The 23,040-nt window shown below is 43.7% G+C and overlaps 1 protein-coding gene across 2 annotated transcripts in view; it reads right to left on the reverse strand.

The window, feature by feature from the left end:
- Positions 1-2,695: 2,695 nt before the first annotated feature.
- SLC1A4 (solute carrier family 1 member 4) overlaps positions 2,696-23,040 on the reverse strand; it is a 31,202-nt gene continuing 10,857 nt past the window's right edge. Inside the window, exons 5-10 of one of the 2 annotated variants that reach the window (XM_033142730.1) lie at positions 20,875-21,041; positions 17,490-17,723; positions 16,181-16,375; positions 14,211-14,345; positions 10,931-11,096; positions 2,696-2,716 (exon numbers count right to left, since the gene is read on the reverse strand). In XM_033142730.1, the coding sequence (XP_032998621.1) occupies positions 2,711-2,716; positions 10,931-11,096; positions 14,211-14,345; positions 16,181-16,375; positions 17,490-17,723; positions 20,875-21,041 (903 nt within the window). In that variant the 3' untranslated portion in view covers positions 2,696-2,710. Of the gene's footprint in view, positions 2,717-9,996; positions 11,097-14,210; positions 14,346-16,180; positions 16,376-17,489; positions 17,724-20,874; positions 21,042-23,040 lie in introns of those variants that run through there. The other variant, XM_033142729.1, reaches the window with a different exon arrangement.

Genomic DNA, 23,040 nt, shown 5'->3' on the forward strand with positions numbered 1-23,040 from the left:
CATTCTACTCATGTAAAAACACGCTGATTCCTGAACAATCCGCGGGCGGGCCGGATTTAGAAGGCGATTGGGCTAGTTTGCCTACCCATGTCTTAGGACAACAATGAATGGCTGCTGAGATACATTACAGTAGTACCCTTTGAATGACCAGAGAAATGCACTGGATTTTCAAATACTCATTTGGAAGGAATGCATTACACTCCTGAGTGATGGGCAGCTTATGCAGTATGATTAAGGAATGTCACAAAGAACCAAACAAGAATGTATTGTCCCTTCAAATGGTCACTGAAATGCATTGGAGTGAGGTAGGCGATGACCCCTGAATAAATAGCGTCTTTTGAAATGCATTTGAGATGAGTTGCATCCTGTTAAATAAATGCTTGAGACGAAACAGGAGTGTAAGACATTCAGCATTGTAGTGTTGAGGCACTCCTTATTTTCTCTTTTCAGTACAATCCCGTTGTAGAGAATTATTGGGGGGGGGGAGACAAATGCTTTAAGCGTGTTTTAAATGTGAAGGTGTGGGTGTGAAGTTAGGGAGAAGCAGAAGCCTAAGGTATCACCCAGTTGTAACACCCATCGTTCCTGTCCAGCCATTTCCCCCCCATGCTGAGGACTCCAAGACCAAATCAAAGCTACAGGGAAGGATGGTGGAGGTGTGAGAAAAGCTTTGAGGCAGTGATATGGTGAAAATGTTCTCCATCAATTCATGAGAAAATAAATAGAAAACTTTGGTGAAATTCCGAAGGGTGGCATGTGGAGTTTTTGTTGTGCTCCTCTTACTTTCAAAGTAGCCAAAGTGTGTTTGTGAGAGCCCTTCCTGTCTTTCTCCAAACCATCTCTCTGCACGAGTTGCACTCTGGGGCCTTTCCGACTGCATGTGCTTCCTAAAAACCTCATGATATCCTCTGCTGGGCTTTCCTGTGGACAGGAAGGTGAGCACATGACAGCTGTTCATTGTTGTTCGTTTTAAGCGCAGCTCTTTCTACACTTTTAGAGACAGTGCAGATAGGTATTTTTAAAGGTAGAAGGAAGGACTTCCCTTCAACGTTTTCTGTGCTCTGTGGCACAATAAAAACAGAAAGCACTTTTGCAAGGGAGGGTAATGGATAAATTTTTGGACAGGTTTCAGCAGGGAGGTTGATAATGCAGGATGGGGAAAACCTTAAGCTGCCCCATCCCAGCTACTGATGTAGAGCTTCGGATATCTCCACCCCTTGCACTTTTGTCACCAGGGGGAAAAAACAAGTTTACCAAGCTCCGGTTATGTTCTTAGGGAAAAGAGTAAAATTGCACTTTCTTCATCTAGCCACAAGATGGAAATAGACTCCGGTTTATTTAGCTGCATTAATTAAGGCTGCTCCCCCTGACTCTGTTTTTGGGTGGGATACAATCACATTCCAGCACATTCAGGTTTCACCATTAAAAGTTGCTTTGGCACTCTTGCGCAACAAATCTGCTCTCCCCCTGCCCCCACATACCATACTTCTTGCATGATAGGAATATACTCCCCGTGGTTACAGTGTTGGACTAGGACCTGGGAGACAAGGGTTCAAATCCCCACTCAAGCCATGAAACTCACTGGGTGACCTTGGTTCAGCCACAGTCTCTGAGCCTACCTCACATGGTTGTTGTGAGCATAACGTACCACATGAGCCACCTTGAATTCCCTGAAGGAAAGGTGGAATATAAATGCAATAAAGAAATAAATAACATTTAAAAAATTGCTTGATGCAATGTTGTATCTCCAGACATGCAAATCAGGATAAATGCTGAATAAGCAGATTGCCTAGAAGTGACCTATGCTGGTGTTTCATATGTAAAAGGAGGACCAAGTTACTTGAGGAAAATAATCCAGTCTTATGCTTTCTCTTTCCCCCTCCAGAAGTGCACTGTTAAGAGACAGGTGACGTAAATATAAGAAAACTGGCCTTTAAAACTTTCAGCACCGACCTAGTCATTCTGCTGCAGATTACAGTGGAATTGATGCTTTTGAATTATGGTGCTGGGGGAGACTCTTGAGAGTCCCATGGACTGCAAGAAGATCAAACCTATCCATTCTCAAGGAAATCAGCCCTGAGTGCTCACTAGAAGGACAGATCCTGAAGTTGAGGCTCCAGTACTTTGGCCACCTCATGAGAAGAGAAGACTCCCTAGAAAAGACCCTGATGTTGGGAAAGATGGAGGGCACAAGGAGAAGGGGACGACAGAGGATGAGATGGTTGGACAGTGTTCTCGAAGCTACTAACATGAGTTTGACCAAACTGCGGGAGGCAGTGGAGGATAGGGGTGCCTGGCGTGCTCTGGTCCATGGGGTCACGAAGAGTCGGACACGACTGAACAACAAATAATGCACATCTCTCATCACTTTGTTCTGCTGCGCATTTCACATGGTTCTCCTTGGTTTTCATTTAATGAGTCTTACTCCACCCCAGGTAAGTGGATATAAGACTGCAGCCTCAAGCAAGATATCAAACCCATTATTAAACAAACATTGCATCCCTAGTTATAGTTGGTGTAAAAGACCATATTTTAGCTTGGTGTGAACTGCAGTTTTCTCTTGAGATGATACCCATGCTGTTTCTCAAAGAGAACTTTTGGTACTAAGCTGGATCCATCGTATCTTGTTGCATTCGTAGTCTTACTTCATTTTGTACAGCCTCTCAGATCTGCTTCCTCTTGGACGTTAAGATAAATCATAGCAAATGGTCTATTCCTTTAAAAAAAAAAATGAAAAGTCAAAGTTCTAATCTTAAAGGGCATCTTTCTGTCTTGAAGGCAAGAACTGCTGCTCAAAGAGCAAAGTGGCAAAATAAACTAGGGAAGGTCAAGTGGAAAGACAAGCCCACTTTATCCTCTACTTTTTACTAACAAGTAAAATGTGTGTTAAAAGGTATATTATGGCCCTTTCACAATGACACCAAATACATGATTCTGAAGGACAAAAGCAGTTCTTTCAAGCATTTCCACTAATAATAATAATAATAATAATAATAATAATAATAATAATAATAATAATAATTTATTTATACCCCGCCCATCTGGCTGGGTTTCCCCAGCCACTCTGGGCGGCTTCCAACAAAATATTAAAAATACATTAAAACATCAGTCATTAAAAACTTCCCTAAACAGGGCTGCCTTCAGATGTCTTCTAAACGTCAGGTAGTTGTTTATTTATTTGACATCTCGTTCCGCAGGGTGGGTGCCACTACCGAGAAGGCCCTCTGCCAGGTTCCCTGTAGCTTTGCTTCTCGCAGTGATGGAACCACCAGAAGGCAATCTGCTTACTTACCTGTGTAGAGGTGGCTTGGTTGGACCCTACCAAAGGAACACAGAACCCAATATAAACTCAGAACTGGCCATGCAAAGAGCCATGATAATAGCTTCCTGACTGGCAATACCAAAAGGTATCATGTTCTAAGAATACCTTTGTACAATAGAGTCTATATTCTTTTTTCCAAAAAAGACAAATCATAGTGCATTCAGACTAAAGGAATTTTATTTCAGATTCAGAAAAAAAACAGTGAACAAACAAGATTGTTTGGGAGTTAGAGAGTTTATTCTCTGTCAAGTTAGAAAGGAACTTGATTCATTAGGCAACACACTCTAGGCAAGAACAAGTTAGGGCTTTAGGATCCTCTTATGTGTAGAGGCAAAATACACAAATAGTATCATAACATCAGCTCTGCAATCACATATCTACATAGAATGTCTTTAATGTACACAAATGTCATTGGTCCTTTTGTAGTGATCAGGACTGTATGGAGCCATATGGACAAAATATATATTAAGAACATTTCACAAAGCGAGGGGAGGAACTTGTAGAAAATGGAGTGGTTATCTGTACAGTCGACATAGGTTTTTGGCATCTGAGAATTCCTTTCTTTTAGGACTACGCCTTTATATTCCTATGGAATATACTAGAACGAGATAGGTGTGATGCAACATAACAGTGTTCGTTGAAACGTCAGAATAGTACAGAATTATACTGCACTAATCATGCAAAAAATAACCTTTCTAATCTGCCCCTGTTAAACAAACTCATAGTTTTTTTAAAAAGCAGATGTTATCAGTGAAGCAATGAGTTTAATGAAGGAATACACCCAGCAATTCAACTGATGTCAATGGGAACTTTCCTTCCACTGCAAATAGTTGTGTGTGTGTGTTGAGAGAGAGAGAGAGAGAGATCAAGTGGGACTGCAGCAGCTGTAAAGGGTTCAGTACCTCCCTATCCTTTATGGTCTGGATTAGGCGCTCTTGCGGCTGCTATTTACTTTAAAAACACCGATCACACAATTGCTAACTGCATGAATAACGTCACGTGTAATTTGGCCCTCCTTCTCCTTGGATACTGGCCCACATCTCTGCCTCCCATGGTGCATAGTTATTAAAACAGCAAGATACTAAACAGTGGCCAACAGCAGACCTCAGCAGGTCAAAGCACCTGAGGTATATAATAAGGCAGTGGGTGTCATAGTTCTTTTTTTAGACTCACGGCCTTCCCAGCATGGACCTTCCTTATAATGTAGGCACCATGTTGAGCAAAATATCCATCCAGCGGTTCGTTTTCAGTTTATCAGAGGTTCTTTAGGCCCCACCTGCCATTTGCTGTGGACATCAGCAGAGAAAGACACAGAAGGCATTGTTGCACTGTAACAAGGCGTGGCGTTATATTTCCTCCCGCCAAAAAAACAAAAAACACCTAACTAAGAAGAGTAACAAAGCATGTATGTAAAGATATGGCTTAAAATTGCAGACACACACACACAGAACGTCTGAAATAGATGGCAGAACCGTATTTTTCCTTATGAGAAGTTTAGTCACTGAAATGATACCACTTTGAAGTGATCTTGCTAACATGAGGGTTTGGACTGACCCCGCTAAACCAGAAGAAAATGGGAGTGTAGCACTGGAACCAGAGAGGCAACCACCTAAAAGAATGACTATAGTGAGAACACTCGTGTTTGTTGATACTTTTTCCTTGAGGTGCCTTCCTCTCCCATCCAGTTGAGTTCTGTAGCACCAAATCAGCTACAGTTTGGACACGGTCATTTTCAAAGCCTTACCACCAGTCACAACGCATAGATTTGCATTTCCCCCCTCCTGGCAAACTAGGTGAAAGCTAGCCTGGATCACTTGAAATCACCAGAAGACCACACCCACTTCAGACCACATCTCCTCCATAATGAAAACAGGACACAGCATCTCTATATACCCCTCACGTTTTCTCCAAACCCACCTCTTAATATGTGAGTCTCGAACCCTGTCCACAGTTCCCCTCCCACTAATTATTTTCCTTTTCAGTAGCACTTTCCACAACTGCACTGCAAAAATCAACTGCTTTGCTCGTTGTTTATAAACTGTGAACCTGAATCCTCATTTTTTAGTGTTTACATCGATCCTTCACTCTCCTTCCATGGCTTTGGAAATCAGTTTAGCCCAGGATATGCGGCTGTTTCGTGATATATGAGAAATCCTTACAACAAAAACAACAACAAAATCTAAAGGCCATGTCCAAAGTGCATAAGGAGATCTGGTAAAACAATCCTTTAAAAAATTCCAGGGTTTCTTTTTTCAGCCACTGGAGTGGTTAAGTGCTGTTTTTTGGACTACAATTCCCATCATCCCTGACCACTTGTCCTGCTAGCTAGGGATGATGGGAGTTGTAGTCCAAAAACAGCTGGAGACCCAAGTTTGGGAAACCCTGCTCTAAAGCATATTCAAAGTACATTCCCCCCCCCCCAAATAATTCTGGGCACTGAAATTTAGAGTTGCTGGAAATTGTATTTCTGAGAGGTAAACTATAGTGCCCAGAATTCTTTGAGGGGGACAAACTGCTTCAAATGCGCTTTAATGGCAGTGTGTGTACACAGCTAGCACTAATAATCACACAGAGATGCAGTTTCTTGCATGGGCGAAAAACTATTCCCTTCTTCACTCTAATTACTCTAGAGGGAGACAAGACTAATGTCTATCTCAAGTGGTTTAAACCCTTCTCTTTTGAAGGAATGGGAAATATTCAGAGAATGGAGAGGAGAGGAGAGATTGTGACATTAAGACTTCTTAGTGGCCTGTAGAAAACTGGAATGCTGTTAAAACTATCAGATGGTGGTGAAGGTTTGCTGTTTCAGGTTACAAATACGCAAGACTACTCGCAAAATCCAAAGCTTCTCAGAACCACATTTGTGCCATTTAAATCAATTGGGGAGGGACCGGATTACAGTAACTTAGCACTACTTTTGCATGCAGAATGACCTAGGTGCAGTCTCTGGCATCTGTAATTAAAAAGAATCAGCTTGAAAAGGATGCAGAAGGCCTGAGATGATGGAGAACAGCTGCTAGTCATAGGAGACAGTACCGTGCTGCAGGTTAACACAGTCTGACCTGGTAGTCTGACCATGCCTAATGGGGATGTGCTAATTTAAAGGTCCATAGGGCACCTGAAGACAGGCTGTACCATCCATGTTCAAAAAAGCAGCTGGAAAGGTACAAAAGGACATGTGTTACGCAATGTACACACAGTGTTGGGGTAGAAAGGATACGATCACCTTGGGTTTTGTCCAGGGATTTCCTGGTATAAAATAAGTTTGTAGCTGCCAAAGAACACACGACCTGTGCAATTTTCAGCTATGTACCCACTTGATTTTCTCGAAAATAAAGATACTGGGGAAAGCAGAATTGTTTAACAAGAGAAGGAAAGAGAAGACGGCAATTTGGTAATTACGTTGGCACTGACTCAATATTTGAACTGTAGAAAATGTTGAGAAACAAATGTTTTCCTCTTTAGCTTCTGTTCTCAATTAGCTTTTCCCCAAATCAGCCTGCAATTCAGATACTTAGCATGAAAAGGTACCCTCGTTACGGGCAAGAACATCCCCAAAGGCTTTTATCTTCTCAGCAAAAGATGATGGGAACACATTCAGCTGGTTTCACCATTTTGGAGATTCGGCAGAAAGGTTCTTTGTTCAAGGCTCCTTATATGACGGGCTACAGAGGATATCTGCAGTGACATTAGAAGACTAGTCTTCCACCTTCTCCTATGACAAGGGGTGTGTTTACTGTGTGTACCACAGTGTTTGCTACCGTGAACACCATAAAGAATCGGAGTTGTGTGGCTAAGCTGTGGCGGGTGGTATCCATTGGAACCGGTGGTACCGAAGGCAGAGAGTCTGACAGTGGGTGCAGCCACTGGTGGAGCCCACTAATTCAACTTTTGACCCACTGAGTTCCACAATGGCACCACTGAGGCTAAGAAGGAGAAGGAAGCTGACAGGCAGTGCTGCCCCCTGGACCGGCTGCAAGTAAGGAGGTAGGCAAAGTAGGAGCTGCTGGTGAGCAGGCCGAGGTTCGTGGGGCGGTGCCCCAGCAGTCCTGCCTCTGTTATAGACTCAACATGGAACTGGGGCTCATCAATGTGTGTCTATGGCCTAGTTCTCCCTGGACGTGGTACTCACTCTCCATCTGAAATAAGCCACTTCAACATGCAGGGTAAGGCTGTCAATTGCTGCTAGTCAGGATTGCTATCTACTCCCTCCAGGACCAGAGGGGGTATTGCTCTGAATACCAGTTGGCTTGGGGTCACCATCAGGGGAGGGCTGTTGCCCTGCTTGTGGGCTTCTCCTAGGCATCTGCTTGGCCACTGTGAGAAACAGGATGCTGGACTAAGTAAGCCTTTGCTTCTTACACCTCAAGTAGTTACATACCAATTTAGTCCCTTATTCCACCCTCTAGCTTCTCTTATAGGTAACAAGTGAGCATGACAGCCTCCCTTACATACACTTTCCATAGTTAGCAGCAGTGGGGGCAAGTTAAAGCAGGGGAAACAGTGCAAAGAGGAAAATAATTAAGTCACCCCTTCCTCAACCTGATCCAATTTAGGGAGAGGAGGGAGGCGAGACCCTAGAATTCCTGTCCAGTTAAAATTAAATGTATTGGTGAGATCCAGTCATGAATATCCTGTGTAGTTTGGCCTTTATCACCTGCAAAATGTAAATTGTTTGAAAGTAACTCCTGTATATTACCGGCTGAGAAAATGGGGTATTTCCTGAAGAACAGCTGAACTTAAATGTTGTTACTGATTAGGAAAGATGCTACTTTCAAACTTTCGAACTTCCTTTATTTCTTGCTTAAATATTTGCTAGATCAATTAAAGCAGTTTGCTGGTGTTTATTCTCCAAATGGATTGCTTCTTCCCTGTAAGCTCTCCTACATACTTTGAATGTATAAGTTGAAATGCTTGACTCATGAACCCCAAACAAAGCTACAAGCTGGAGCCAGAAACAAGAAAAGATGTACACTGCCTTTCTCTTCAATGTAAGCTAAGTTTATCTGTATCATCTGTTATCTCAGTCTGTATGTCTGTCATTTGTTCAACCGGGAACCCTGAAATCAAGACCACAGACAGTGAGAATATACCCCCATCCTTTTTGAAGTGTGCTCAACAAATTAAGCAAGGGATAGATGCAATCTTATGACAATCATTATCTAACTGAAAGGCAATGGGATTATTTACAGATTGTATCTTTCTTGCAAAAGAGAACCTGGCAATTTGTGCAAATAGGACTGGCTTAACTGGCTGGGCTACTAAGACTACAGCAGGGCATTTGTCAGTCAGCATGTCATAGACCTTTAGCTATAGGACCCAAAAGAACAAGACAGCATTCTTTGCGTAACACATTGTAAGAAAAAGTACACTTGAAAAGGTACACATGGTAAATACTGCTGTGCTCCCACAGAGAAGGGAGATTTTGGGGGCCAGTATTTATGTGCAACCTTTTTTCAAGGGCCTGCACTAAACCAAATTGCGCTGACTGAAAAAGGGTCATTTCCGCAGATACCGGATCATTCCTCCTTAGAGGCAGATAAGAAATCAGCATCATTATTAGCAGTAGTCCCAGCTGGGTGTTAAAATACAGCGGTACCTCGGTTTTTGAACGCAATCCGTTCCGGAAGATTGCTCGAGTTCCGAAACGTTCAGAAACCCGAGGTGCAAAGGGCGGTCTGCAAATATAATAGAGAAAATTGAGAAAAATAACATGTAGACTCAGTGGGAGCCGTTCAACTTCCAAGGCACGTTTGAAAACGGAAGCATTTAATTCTGGGTGTACGGCATTCAAAAACTGAAACGTTCATCAATGGAGACGTTCAAAAACCAAGTTACCACTGTACCTGTCTGGAGGAAAGGTGGAGCCAGGGTCTCATTCTGTTCTCCCTTCCTCCAAAACAGTCGATATAATGTATTAAATGTATTCTGAGCAGGGATGCATTTGCAACAGCTCTCTATGCCTTATATATTAGAATACTGTAAGTTGCCTTGTCTGGAGTCCTGTCCTAATTCTTACCTATGGCTTAGCGGGCATTTAATGATAATGCTGCAGAAATGGTTGGTAGTAGTGCATTAGTGGTCAAGAACTGCTCTTCTAAAGCAAAGAACAAGCACTTTTAACAGTCACAGAGAAAATAATGACTATACTGCTTCAAGTCTTTTCTTTGGTCTGCATTCTTGAGGATTAAGGCCTTAAGTAATAATGTGTGTTAACTGGTACCAGTAATAGGAAGGAAACCAGAATGAGAATATCTGCACAGGAAGCTTAAATCAGTCTTTCTTCAATCAGGTTTGTAATATGGATGCTAACACTTAACCAATAATCCAGAATGTTCAATTACATTACAAATGCCTTTCATCTGTCTAAACCAGGGGTCAGCAAGCTTTTTCAGCCATGGGCCGGTCCACCATCCCTCACACCATGTGGTGGGCCAGACTATATTTTTTTGGGGGGGTGGGGGGAATGAACGAATTCCTATCCCCACAAATAACCCAGAGATGCATTTTAAATAAAAGCACACATTCTACTCATGTAAAAACATGCTGATTCCCGGGCCGTCCTCGGGCCGGATTGAGAAGGCGATTGGGCCGCATCCGGCCCACGGGCCTTAGGTTGCCTACCCCTGGTCTAAACAATAGCCAGGTGTTAGAATAAAGGAGCCAAGAGATGCTCAGAGGCAAATTAAGTGTCTTGTGTAAAACAGCCTTTGAACTTGTTGCATCAATCTCACTGTGGCCATTTCTGTATAGTTACAGGTTCTTGACACTTCTTATTTGGAGCATCTAAAGATTCTTTTCAAATACTGTATCCCAATGTTCAACATACACAGATAATGTGGCTTAGCAGGAGGGGCATAAGAGAAATATAAATGAGAACGTACTTTTTAGAATAGCTAGGACTAGTTTCCATTAGGCATGCATATCCGGCATACATTGGTTCAAGTCCACTCTGCATCATCAAGATTTCTGCAGTAACTGGTAGCAGAAACATAACCCCCATAATCTCTAGCCTTAGAATCAAGGAGACTTATCCCTTCACAGAGAGGGGGCCTTTCAAAATACAACAGGGCAAGCTTGATGTAATAAAGGGAGGGAACTCAATTTGTCTCCCCGTATAAGCTAGGCTATCAAGGTGACCTTGCTTAGTACAATCCAGCTGTCAAAATCTACCTTTCAGAGTGAACTTTTAGTGTTCCAACAAAAAGAAAACACCTTGCTTTCACTCATATCAGCGCACGAGTGTTGCATATTTTGCACACACGCAAAACTATGAAACATCACTACCTCATCACAGAAGTGTCTGCACTCAAAGGGGAAAACACACTAGAAATGCACACAGACACAGACACACAGACACACGCACACTTAATCCGTGGCTGGCTACCACAGTGCTCCATACCACCAAAATGGAAAAGGGACGCATCTGTTCAATCCACATGGCTGCATGGGTCTGCTCCAAGTTAAATATGCTGTTGTCTCCAACACGCAGTGTTCTCAGAGTGCCTGCCCGCTCCTTCTCATTCATAGGACTGACTCTTTAGATCCTAGATCTTTAGTGCTAGGTGGCGGAGTGGCAATTGTGATGGCTTGGTTTCTGTGCATTACCAGTGGTGACGTTTCCCCCTCAGCCTTGCTGTTTGGAACGGCTTCTACGCAGACTTCATTTAGGTTTTCTTCTGCTTTCCCCTTAGCTTCTTTTTGATTCAGATAATGAAGGATACCTGCTCCAAAGGCATCCCCTTCTACATTCACAACTGTAGTGGTCCGGTCCCTGGTCAATTAGGAAAGAACACAAAGGGTACCCGGTGTTAACAAAATATCACAGGAGATGAGATTGCTCAGTCAGCCTACAGGGTACCATTTTTTTCCCAGATGTACACAGTTCAGGTGGCCAAAATACCTGAACTGTATACATCTAAAAAAAAAGAGGCTCCAGTAGATAAGTAGGTACCACTCCAGCGGGAAGGTAAACGGCGTTTCCATGTGCTGCTCTGGTTCGCCAGAAGCGGCTTAGTCATGACCCGGAAGCTGTACGCCGGCTCCCTCGGCCAGTAAAGTGAGATGAACGCCACAACCCCAGAGTCGTCCGCGAATGGACTTAACGGTCAGGGGTCCCTTTACCGTTAAAATAATGTATTGGGAAACAGAAGCTTTGATTGGTTGAAGGTTGAAAGAAAGGCATAAGGGCTTTCTGTATAAGGTTGCTAGGGAATGAAAGCAAAGAAGAAGAGCTGTATTTACTTGTTTAACTATGGATATTATTATGGTGCTGGAGGAGACTCTTGAGAGTCCCATGGACTGCAAAAAGATCAAACTTATCCATCCTTAAAGAAATCAGCCCTGAGTGCTCACTGGAAGGGCAGATCCTGAAGTTGAGGCTCCAGTACTTTGGCCACCTCATGAGAAGAGAAGACTCCCTAGGAAAGACCCTGGTGTTGGGAAAGATGGAGGGCACAAGGAGAAGGGGACGACAGAGGATGAGATGGCTGGACAGTGTTCTCGAAGCTACTAACATGAGTTTGGCCAAACTGCGAGAGGCAGTGAAGGATAGGCGTGCCTGGCGTGCTCTGGTCCATGGGGTCACGAAGAGTCGGACACGACTGAACGACTGAACAACAACAACATACAGTTCAGACGTCATGAGAAACTGAGTAGAGCTTCTCAAAATTTGCTCAATGTCTGTGAGCAGGCTCAGGGTCAGAAGCAAAGCCCACCCTCAGGCAGGATACTGCTCCCCCAGTTCTACTTACACGCAGCCCAATAATCCTTGAAACCTTGAAGAAGGGCCACAGCTCAAAGGCAAAAAATCTGCTTTGCAATGCAGAAGATCCCAGATTCAATCCCTGGTATCTCCAGGTTAGGGCTGAGTGAGACCTGGTCTGAAACACTAGAAAGCTGCTGCTATTCAGTGTGGACAGTACTGAGCGAAGCAGAACGAGAAGGATCCACACATGAGCTGCTTTCCTCTGTTTTCCTCCGTCACGACTGCAGACAAATGTAGCCACCATGAGAATGAACAAGGACAAACCTGAGCAGCCAGAGCAATAACCTCCTTATTCCCTCCAGTAGGAATAACAAGTGACTGGAATGAAACAGCTCTCCTCCTTGATGATAGCTCAGTCAGTAGTGCATGTGACTCTTATAAGTGGGGCTCCAGCCAGAGGATTAGAGTGGTAATCAAAAGCAGTGGTTACTATAGCTGGCTGGAAGCATCAATACTTATATTGTCCAAGGGTCTAACCAGACAGGGCAGCAGCAGTTCCATGGGAGGGGAGGCTACTCTCTGCTGAATTTTGGCTTATCTCATAGGAAAAAGGAGTCAAACCAACAGTGCATCTAACCCAGTATTGTCAGTGCTAACTGGCACCTGCTCTTCAGGGTTTCGGCCCTAACTGGAGATGCTGAGGATTGAACCTGTGACCTTCTGCAGGCAGAGAGGATGCTCCAAGACTGAGGCTCCCTACAGCTCCACCCTCCACAATGCTTCTCTCTTAGGGCTTGTCCACACTTATCTTTTGTCCCACTCTTTCCAAGCACAGGCCCACGCTTAAAACGTTTTCTTTTTTTGGTCTGAGCTTTCCCCGCTTTTCAGCGTTCAATCGGAGCAAGTGTCAATTTGGGTTTTCCACGGATTGCTGTTTGCTCCAACTGAGCTTTAAAGAGCGGGTTTTCGCACGGAGCTTTAAAGCGCAGACCATGCGTGGAAAGAGCAGAGGAAAGGGAAGTGTGGATAAGCCAAAAGTCCATCATTCCCAGTGCTGCCAGCTAAGGCAAAAAGTGCCTGGAGGGTGGATTGTGGGAAAGTAAGTTGCTATGGAGAGAAACTTCAGCTTCCCTCACAGGAACACAACAAACTGTCTTATAGCTCGTCAGACTGTTGGTCAATCTGGACCCAAATTGTCTACTGACTGGTAGACTGCAACCCAGAGTGGATCTTCACACAGAAAAAACACACTATAAATAAGTCAGAAATTAAATTGTTAAAACAAAAAAAAACCTATGTAAAAATCGCATAGAAAATTTGTTTGCTCTCTGGTGCCATCTGGTGTTACACATTCAAAGTATTGGGTTTTTTTGGTTTTGTTTTACTAATGTAGCTGAGTTCCTAATCACTTTAACTGGAGATTCTAAGGATTAGCTGTGCCATAACATTATCAAGATTGGCCCTTGATAACTGACCTACAGTATACATAATCTCTCTTTCATTTTTTAGGTTACTGATTTTTAGGAATTCTGTGCTTTATTCACACTGTCAGCTTTTAAAAAAAATCTTCTGAAATGTATTGTTATGAGTTTGTGGGGAGGAGGCAGGCAAGCTAATTCCTGGATCCAGCACAGATTCAACTGCTGGAATAGCCAAGCCAGTAATTGCCCACTAAATATGGGAGTGGCTCTGTGCCAGAGGACAAATGTCCCTTTCTCAACTCTCTGTTAGTTAGAAAGACAAGAGGCTGGAGTTGAGAGTTGAGTGATGTGAGCTAGAAGCTGGATGCAAAAGCGGCAGATCAGAAAGGGAGAGCGAGAGAGAGAGAGAGAGCGCCATGGCTGATTTCTGCACAGATCCAAGGCTGTGGCTATGGGAGAAGCAGGGCATTCTTGGCATGTTAATGCTGTGAGCCCATCCATCATAGGCTCAGCTTGTATATACTGTATGTGTAAATAAACCATATATCTTAAGGACACTACAGTCTCCACGGTACCTCATTGCAAAGGAAACACAACCCTGGGTGAAGCACCTGGAACCCCAGGAATCTCCCACCACTCGGGAGACTGGAGTGGTGTGCAACAGTATGCTACCCTCAAAATATAATATTTAATTCATGCCACCTACCACCTGCAATGACACCACAATAATGTGTGCCCTAACCACACACCAAGTACTTACACAATCCAGTCGACAGCCAATATGAGAGAGATGTCATTGGTGGGAAGTCCAATTGCCTCCAAGATAATAGCTATGGTGAGAACTCCTCCCGCTGGGATTCCAGCAGCTCCCACGCTGGATGCAGTGGCCGTAACCCTGTCAATGGGAATCAATATTGGTTACGGTTGTGCTGAAAAGGCACATATGCATAAAAATGCCAAAGGTTTCCTTTTATGTCTAGGGATATTTCTTTCTTCCCACATGCTGGCACAACAGGTTCCAGGTAAAATGTTAAAGGTAAAGGACCCCTGGCAGTTAAGTCCAGTTGCAGACGACTCTGGGGTTGCGGCGCTCATCTCGCTTTACAGGCCGAGGAAGCCGGTGTTTGTCCGCAGGCAGTTTTTCCGGGTCATGTGGCCAGCATGACTAAGCTGCTTCTGGCGAAACCAGAGCAGCGCACAGAAACACTGTTTACCTTCCCGCCGGAGTGGTACCTATTTATCTACTTGCACTTTGACGTGCTTTCGAACTGCTAGGTTGGCAGGAGCAGGGACCGAGCAACAGGAGCTCACCCCGTCGCGGGGATTCGAACCGCCGACCTTCCGATCGGCAAGCCCAAGAGGCTCAGTGGTTTAGACCACAGCGCCACCCATGTCCCTATGTTCTAGCTACTTAGGTGTAAAAACAGAAGTGCTTTTTTGCAACTCCGATGTTTCATATCACCATTGGGAACTGTACACTTACTAGCAGCACTAGATTTAATTTTGTTCACTGTGGTCTCCATTTGCATCACGCTCACAATTCAAAGTGCATATATTTCTCCAAGCTGTATTCTGCAGATCTGAATCACTGTTGTGCACACTTGGCTTAATTATGTATTTATTTATTTATTTATATTATTTCTTAAATTTGTAGCCTGCCTTTTCACCAGATGTTGCTCAAAATAGCTAACAGCAATACAATACAATAAAAAATTAATAAAAGAAAGCAATACAGAGGAGGCATAAATAGAAACAACCAGTTAAAACCAACGGCAATATATTTATACATCAGCTTATGAACAAAGGATTTTGCCTTAAAGCAGAAAGCAGAAAGCCACAGAAATGGGGTTAGCTTGGTCTGCCTTGGAAGGGAGCAAGTGGCAGACTTTGGGCTCTCAAATTTCAGTGGCACCCTGTGTGACACTAAAATTCAGTGCGCACCCAACTGCCACACTCTGTTCTACATCATTGTTGTAGTGCCCCCTGCAGTGCTTGTGCCCAGTGTGGCCATACCAGTCACGCTACCCTAAAACCGCCTCTGCAAGAAGACCCGGCTTGGCCTTTTTACAGGTCCATTAGAGAATCATAGAATTGCAGAGTTGGAAGGAACCCCAAGGGTCACCTAGTCCAACTGCCTGCAATGCAGGACTCTTTCGCCCAACATGGGGTTCAAACCCACAACCCTGAGATCGCGAGTCTCATGCTCAGACCTTCTGGCCATCTGAGCACTTATTCACAATTTGCAAAATATACTGTTTTCTCACTGGGAGGAGAAAGTTGTTTTCAGCACATTCAATCCAGACTACCCATGAAGTGGAACACTTTCCATGGGTGCCGTCTTAAGGGTACACTATTTTCTGCCTATTCCCACTGCAGACTCCCGCGCTTCCACCCACAAAGAAGATCTGGGGGGTCCTCCCTCCAGAACAGCATGTTGAGTGGCACTGGACATGACTGGCAGGATTGGTGGAAGACTTACTCCCATGGATCTGAGTCCCTTCCTCAAATGAAAGTTCCTTCATTCATAGAAGGGAAAGCCTGGATTTGACCCACAAACTCTGTGAAGGGAACACGTTCCAAACAGTACTAGCAGTGCAACCAAGAAAGCTGCAAGAAGGCAAGCTGTTGTTTCTCTCCTGCACCTTTATAGCTAGATAGCTCCATTTATTGCATATCCACAGTGGACTGCATTTGGCCATCAGAAAAAGGCAGCTTTGCATTGCAACTTACAGAATGGTGAAGATCTGTCCGCTATTGAGCTCATGGTTGTTCAGCTGGGCAATAAAGATAGCAGCTACACACTGGAAAATGGCAGCTCCGTCCATGTTCACCGTGGCCCCAATTGGCAGAATAAACCTGCTAATTCTTTTGTCTATTCCATTATTCTCCTCGATGCATTTCATCATTGATGGAAGAGTTGCAGAGCTGGATGTGGCCAAGAAAGGATATCATCATCAGGTCTGGCAATGCATATAACCCATTAATATAAACATTCCAACAGCTGGATCTCTCTGCCAGCCTAAACATATTGTGCAGCATTCTAGGTACATGCCGTTCCAGGGTAACCAGGGAACTGAAAAGAGCTCCACATTTTACATTTCCAAAAGATACACACAAGTCTTATAAGAGGACAAATAAAGGGCGGTCTAGGGTACATTTTAAAATTGCTGTTTCTGTTTCAGAGCTGTTATGACTAGTTTAAGCAAGACACTGTCTAAGAATTTAGATTAGACTGGATTTCATTATTTGTCTTGGTGGACAAAAGCAGACAATTTGCAGTGCCTAGCAGCCAGGCACCTCAGGTATCTCACACTTTTAGGGAGGTGCTGCTGTTTTCTCTGGCCATTTAAAACTGGTCAGAGCCATCCTAAGTGGGAAAGGGAGTGAAGCAACAGATCATTTACAACTCCCGGCTTGAGCTGCCCAGGATGGGGTTGCAAGAGGGACGTCTCTCTCGCTCTTTAGCCCAAGCCCAATTGTAAATGCCGCCCCCCCCCTTTGAAACTAATAAGAGGAAATAGCTATGTCAGCCTCAAACTGGCATAGCTTATGAGCCTTATCTTGGAGCTTCTTGGAGGATCTTGGAAGACTTTGGATCCAGTGGAAGCAAGGCTGCCTCTGGCCTCTGGCCTGCTCCTGAAATGCCTTATTTCGGGGCCTAACTAATGGCTACTACCATTAGCAAGTCTATACCTGCAGAGCTTTCCATGTGCATGGAGAGAGGGGGTTCTTTGGTGGGCACCCCAGCTCTGCTGGAGAAACTTCACCCCATCTTAAATCTCTTCAGCCAGTGGATCAGGAGGGCAGGATTACTCGTGTCAAATTCTGACAGCTACATTAGGGTACGTAGACATGGGACATCCAAATATTATTCTAAAAGCCTGTGTGACATTTTGAGAAATTGGACACCCATAAGAGGGCTTCTTGCGTTGCAATAAAAGCTATGAAAAAGACTAAGCAGGTCATTAGCCTAGAATTATTACTCTGAATTAGAATAATGTTATTCCCATTTCACATGTAAAAGCTTACATCAACCAACCTGGAACAAGTGGCAAACGCTGTCGCAAACGGAGTTAAAAGTCCTAGCAGAAAAGTGAATGGGTTTTTGCGTGTAATTGAAAAATAAATAAGTGGTAAAACGATCAGTCCATGGATGAAGTGGCCCAGAATCGAAGCAAATATATATTTCCCAAGGCTCGTCACCAGAACCATGATGTCGTCCATTTCCACTATCTTGCTTCCAACAAGAAATGTAATGCCAATAGGTACATACCTGCAGGGAAGTTAACATTCAACGTTAGTAAGAAACAAGGTCTTTAAAGTGCCATAAACCAAAGCATGTGAAGAATGCAACAACCATGTCAAACAGAGCAAGTCTGGAACATTCTAATTAAAACATTTGACTAAGATTTGTTCTTTGATTGGCATATTTCCCACAAACAATACAGTATTACCCTTTCTGCACTGCCTACATTTACTAACCCATGGGTAGGCAAAGTAAGGCCCGGGGGCCAGATCCGGCTCAATCACCTTCTAAATCCACGGACAGTCCGGGAATCAGCGTGTTTTTACATGAGTAGAATGTGTCCTTTTATTTAAAATGCATCTCTGGGTTATTTGTGGGGCATAGGAATTTGTTCATATTTTTTTCCCCAAAATACAGTCCGGCCCCCACACAAAGTCTGAGGGACAGTGGACTGGCCCCCTGCTGAAAAAGTTTGCTGACCCCTGTGCTAAACCCTTATATTTAAGGCCCACCCATATTATTATCATTATCCGTCAACTTCCATGCTATGCTAAGTCAGCCCCGCAGCACTGATCCAGCTCAAATGGGGTGAGGGAAGATGTGAGAGCTACAGGTAAAATATCTGTGCTCCCACAGCAAAACTGTTACTGTCTCTTCCTCTCATCTATTGGGCACGGGACAACATATTAATGCTGCTGTTTAAATAAGTGTGTGGGCCTGCTAAATACATAGGAGCAGAACAAATTGATCCAAGCTTACGAAAGGCCCCAGGTTCACTCTCTTGCATTTCTTAGTATAGCCAGGAAATATTCCTGTCTGAATCCTTGGGGATTGGTTGTCAGACATATAGACAATTCTGAGTAAGATAAACCAATGTTTTCATTAAGCATAAAAGCAACTTTGTTTGTTTCTAAATATGATTTGTGCATGAAACCAAATGAAGTTGATGTTTTGAATCCCACTTTAAAAAAAAACCACTTAACTGTTTGATCTCTTTAATCTATAGCAGGGTGGCTTTTCTTCAATTTGCTAATTAGGATTTCAAAGAGGGAGATAATAAATTCCAGAAAAGAAAAAAAGCAGCTCTGAGAATTTCTGTTCATTCCAGGGTCAAGTTAAAATGTATGCCCATAATCTACAAAGTGGAGGATTATTTGATGACTGATTAACTTGGAGTGTTGGCTTAGTAATGACAAAATGGCGATGCCACCTATCAGTTGGTATAATATTACAAAGGGATTATATTTAGGAATGGGGGGAGGAATCCACCCTACCCAGATTCCAGAGCAAACTCACCTGATTTGATCTGGGGAGATCATGGCCCAGAAAACATTAATCTTCCACTTCAGAATCCACAGTCCAGTGGATTGCTTTGCAAGAAGGTCCAAGGGATATGTACTGCCTCCATTCCTCTTAAAAATGTTTTGCGTTTAAACTCCCCAAAGTAAGGCATCCATAACTTGGACTGACTAACACCCAGGGCTCCTTGTCCCTGCATGCTTTGAATTCATATACAGTGTCACACAAAAATATATCACCAAGGGCAACTGCTCCACAATAAGTAGTGTAAACAAGCAAATAAATAAATTGCAGAAGTAGTCTCTTTCTTTGCAATCCCTTGTGTTTACATCAACTTGTGAGTCAACACCCGAACGTTGTTCTGGTATAATCAGCGTTTCTTCCCACAAATGAGCTTAACTATCAAGCTATACAGTGAAATCTAAACAGTATACAATCAATAGTTTAGAAAACTGGCAAATGTGTCCCTATATGCATCTCTCCCAAGGCCTTCTTGGTAGTGGCGCCCGCCTTGTGGATGTCAAGGAAAGAAACAACTATCTGACTTTTATGAGACATCTGAAGGCAGCCCTGTTAAGGGAATTTTTAAATATTTGATGTTTTATCACTTTATTATTATTATCATTATTATTATTATTCTGTTGGAAGCCACGAAAGCATGGCTGCCCCCAGTGTTTACGCTGAGGACTTGAGTGGGCCAAATGTTAATGAGCTCATCCATCCCTAATTATCCTTGGAAGTAAAAACCTTAAGCTGCTCTAATACAAATCCCTAATGGCAAGTACTAACATAAATGTCTGGTTTCTAAGGTCATATGTTCTATGAGATTCGTTCCATTGCTTACGGACCAAGCCCAACACTGGACGCTATTAACTGCTGAGAAAAGCTTCTTAAGAAGATGCGAGCACACACCCTCTAAAATTATGAATTTCAAGTAAAGCAGTGATTATGTGTGAAATCATGGAAAGCACGTGTTGCAAGTCACCCCTCTGTTGCTGGGCGGGATCGTATAGATGGCCACTGCTTTGATTGGGTCCTGGGTGTCGTCGGGGTGATTTCTATGTTGCAATTGTTGATGGACAGCCCAGCGACTATATGTTGCTTGGCTCGCAGCGTGATATTCCTCTTTGCTGCGTGCATCGGATCACCTGCCCCCCTCCCTATTATTAAGCCTCTGCGTATGACCTTGCTATGCCTGTCATGGGGTTATCTGCTTTTGGGGCAGGGGCCTGGTAGGAATTTTTCCATTTGGCTGATTGGCTGGTGCCATCTGTTTTTCGCCTACTGCGTAGCAATTCGTCACAACTTGTAAGGTTGGCGGTTAGGCACTGGTTATTAATTTGGTTGGTGGAGGGGTCAGGATTGGCTGTGGCTGCCCCTCCAATGCTGCTGCTGCGCAGGGAATTCTGTTAAAGGAATCCAGGGGCTCGCCATGCTTTTGTCCGTATCCCCTGGTCGGGGGCCAGAGCCACGCAAGAGCCCCTGGGAGCATTAGGGGAGAGGTGAGGGTCAGATCCCCGACCCCCATTCTCTCTCCAAAGTGTTTTCCCTTTACTGACAAATGTCAAGTTCTGTCCCCAGTGGGACAGATAGTCTGAACCAATGCCTAAGCAACCACTCACATATTTTGTATTTTAATGAAGTTGTGGCCAAAATTATGCCAAAAACCTTAAACTTAAATTTCTGTCTGAAGTGTGTTTCATTTGAGGGGTGGGCTTGGGGACCTCGACACACAAATCCAGACCCATGTGAAAAGAAGGGCCTGTTGGATCAGGCCAATCTCCAAGTTGGTCTGTGCCTATATTTAGCTGATTTGTGCTGCTTTCTCTGATGATGACACACACATTTGCCAGAGAGAATCGTCCCAAAGAACACTCACCACATAATCCAAGACACTAAGACCATGGTGGCTTCGTTGAAAGAATTAAAGAAACGGATGAGTTCCTCTCCTTCAGTGCCAAGCTGTTTTAAGGCAACTCCCAAAGCCAGAGCAAAGAGGACCAGCCCCAAGATATTCATTCCTTCAATATCCGTGCCAACTGGGAACTGTGAAACAATACATAGTTGTAATATTAAAAAAAATATTAGTGCTAAACTCCAATTGTATGAAATTAAATCTTTAGGTCGGTTTTCCCTTTCCCCCTCTTTTGAGATGAACTAGGGCAGGTCACAGGATGGATAGAAGATACATGCAAAATATTGTAGAAACACCAGGGGACAACTAGAAACAGCCTGTCTCTAGACACAAATGTTAACCCTTGAGCAGAAAAATATTATTTCCAGGAGAGCTCAGAATAAAGACAGTAGAGCCTCTTCCAACATATATAAAAACGTAATAAAACATTAAAAAATCACTTCCCTATACAGGGCTGCCTTCAGGTGTCTTCTAAAGGCATAATGGCAAAAAGAAATACGAAATGAAGATCCAAGCAGTATAGTGATCAAAGGAAAGGAGCAAAACTTTTAGAGAGAAAAACGGGGTGCCAAGTGCTTCAGCCGTTTCTTCCACTCTTTTCCCCCACCCCAACTCCCAGCACTTTTTTTTTGCTAGGTTCTTCAGTCTGCTAATATTTCAGGACACACACACACACACACCCCACAAAATTGGGAAGGGGGCTTTCCCTGACCTTACATGAGAGCTGTGTATTTTAACTTACATTCAATAATTGTGTTTAGAGGTACCCAAGGGAATTTGGTTCATCTTCGCACTAACTATCCAGATGCCCATTGGCCTTAGACAAATAACATAATTAGGACTGAGAGGACTCCTTTTTACTAGCAAGCTCTCTCTCTCTCTTTCTTTCTTAGATCTTTCTGATATTGCAAAATAGAGTAAGCTTCATTGTAAACAAGGGATAGTGCAACAGGGTAGGGTGGGGACCTGGCATTGAGGCACACAAGAGTATACGTGAGACCCTAAAGGGGGGAAGGGGGGACACAGAAAGAGAAACCCACTAAGGGAGATGCCAGCAGAGACTCCCCCTCAGGGAGTCTTTCCCATTTGCTCACAGGTATCTTACTGGGCACCAGCATGGCCAACCGCTCAGAGAGGTTTACTTAGACCTCTGCCATTTGATGATGAGCCCAATCCCAACATGCACCTTGCGGGAGCACCATAGATACAGGAAAAGGTTAAGAGCCCCCAATCAACAGAGTATTGCCAATCCATTCTGTGGCAAACACCAAGTCAAGGGTATGTCTGGCCACATGTGTTGGACCAGTGACATACTGAGGGCTTTCTACAATTTCTCTTGTCTCGCTGCTATCCCCCAGAGAAAACTGCTCTTTAGTGCTCAATCGGAGCAAACAGCAATTCAGGTTTTCTGTGAATTGCCATTTGTTCAAATTTAGAGCTAAAGAGTGGGTTTTCACTGGGAAACACGTGCTTTGTAGGCATGGAACAAGCGGAAGTGTGGATGAGACAGCCCCATGGTTGTCACAGAGACCATCAAGTCCTAAGCTGGCTCATCTGAGGCAGCCTCAGCATGGATAGTGAAGTCCCCCAAAACTACCATGAAAGGATTCTCCAACACCACATCCAAGACTGCCACCAGCAGCTTACAGGTAGGTAGCCGTGTTGGTCTGCCATAGTCAAAACAAAATAAAAAATAAAAAATTTTCCTTCCAGTAGCACCTTAGAGACCAACTAAGTTTGTTCTTGGTATGAGCTTTCGTGTGCATGCACACAAGTGCTCATACCAAGAACAAACTTAGTTGGTCTCTAAGGTGCTACTGGAAGGAATTTATTTTTTATTTTTTATTTTGTTCTGACCAGCAGAACAAAATAGCTTTGATGTAACTGACCAATATGGCACAACCTTAGCAACTGAACTTTTAACAAATGTGTTTTATATAGTTTTAGACTCTAAATATGAAGCATCATGTCATTTTACGATTTCCTGGAAGATCTGGGACTCCAGCAGGCTGGTTGCTCCTCCACAATTAGCAAACCCTAGAAATGGGCGAAAATGTGCCTTTTTTCCCTTTAAGTGACACAACTGAAGAAACAGGCCGATTTGCCTATCCCTCTCTAGGGCCACAAGAA

This window comes from Lacerta agilis, chromosome 3, assembly GCF_009819535.1.
Source record: "Lacerta agilis isolate rLacAgi1 chromosome 3, rLacAgi1.pri, whole genome shotgun sequence".
NCBI lineage: Eukaryota > Metazoa > Chordata > Lepidosauria > Squamata > Lacertidae > Lacerta > Lacerta agilis.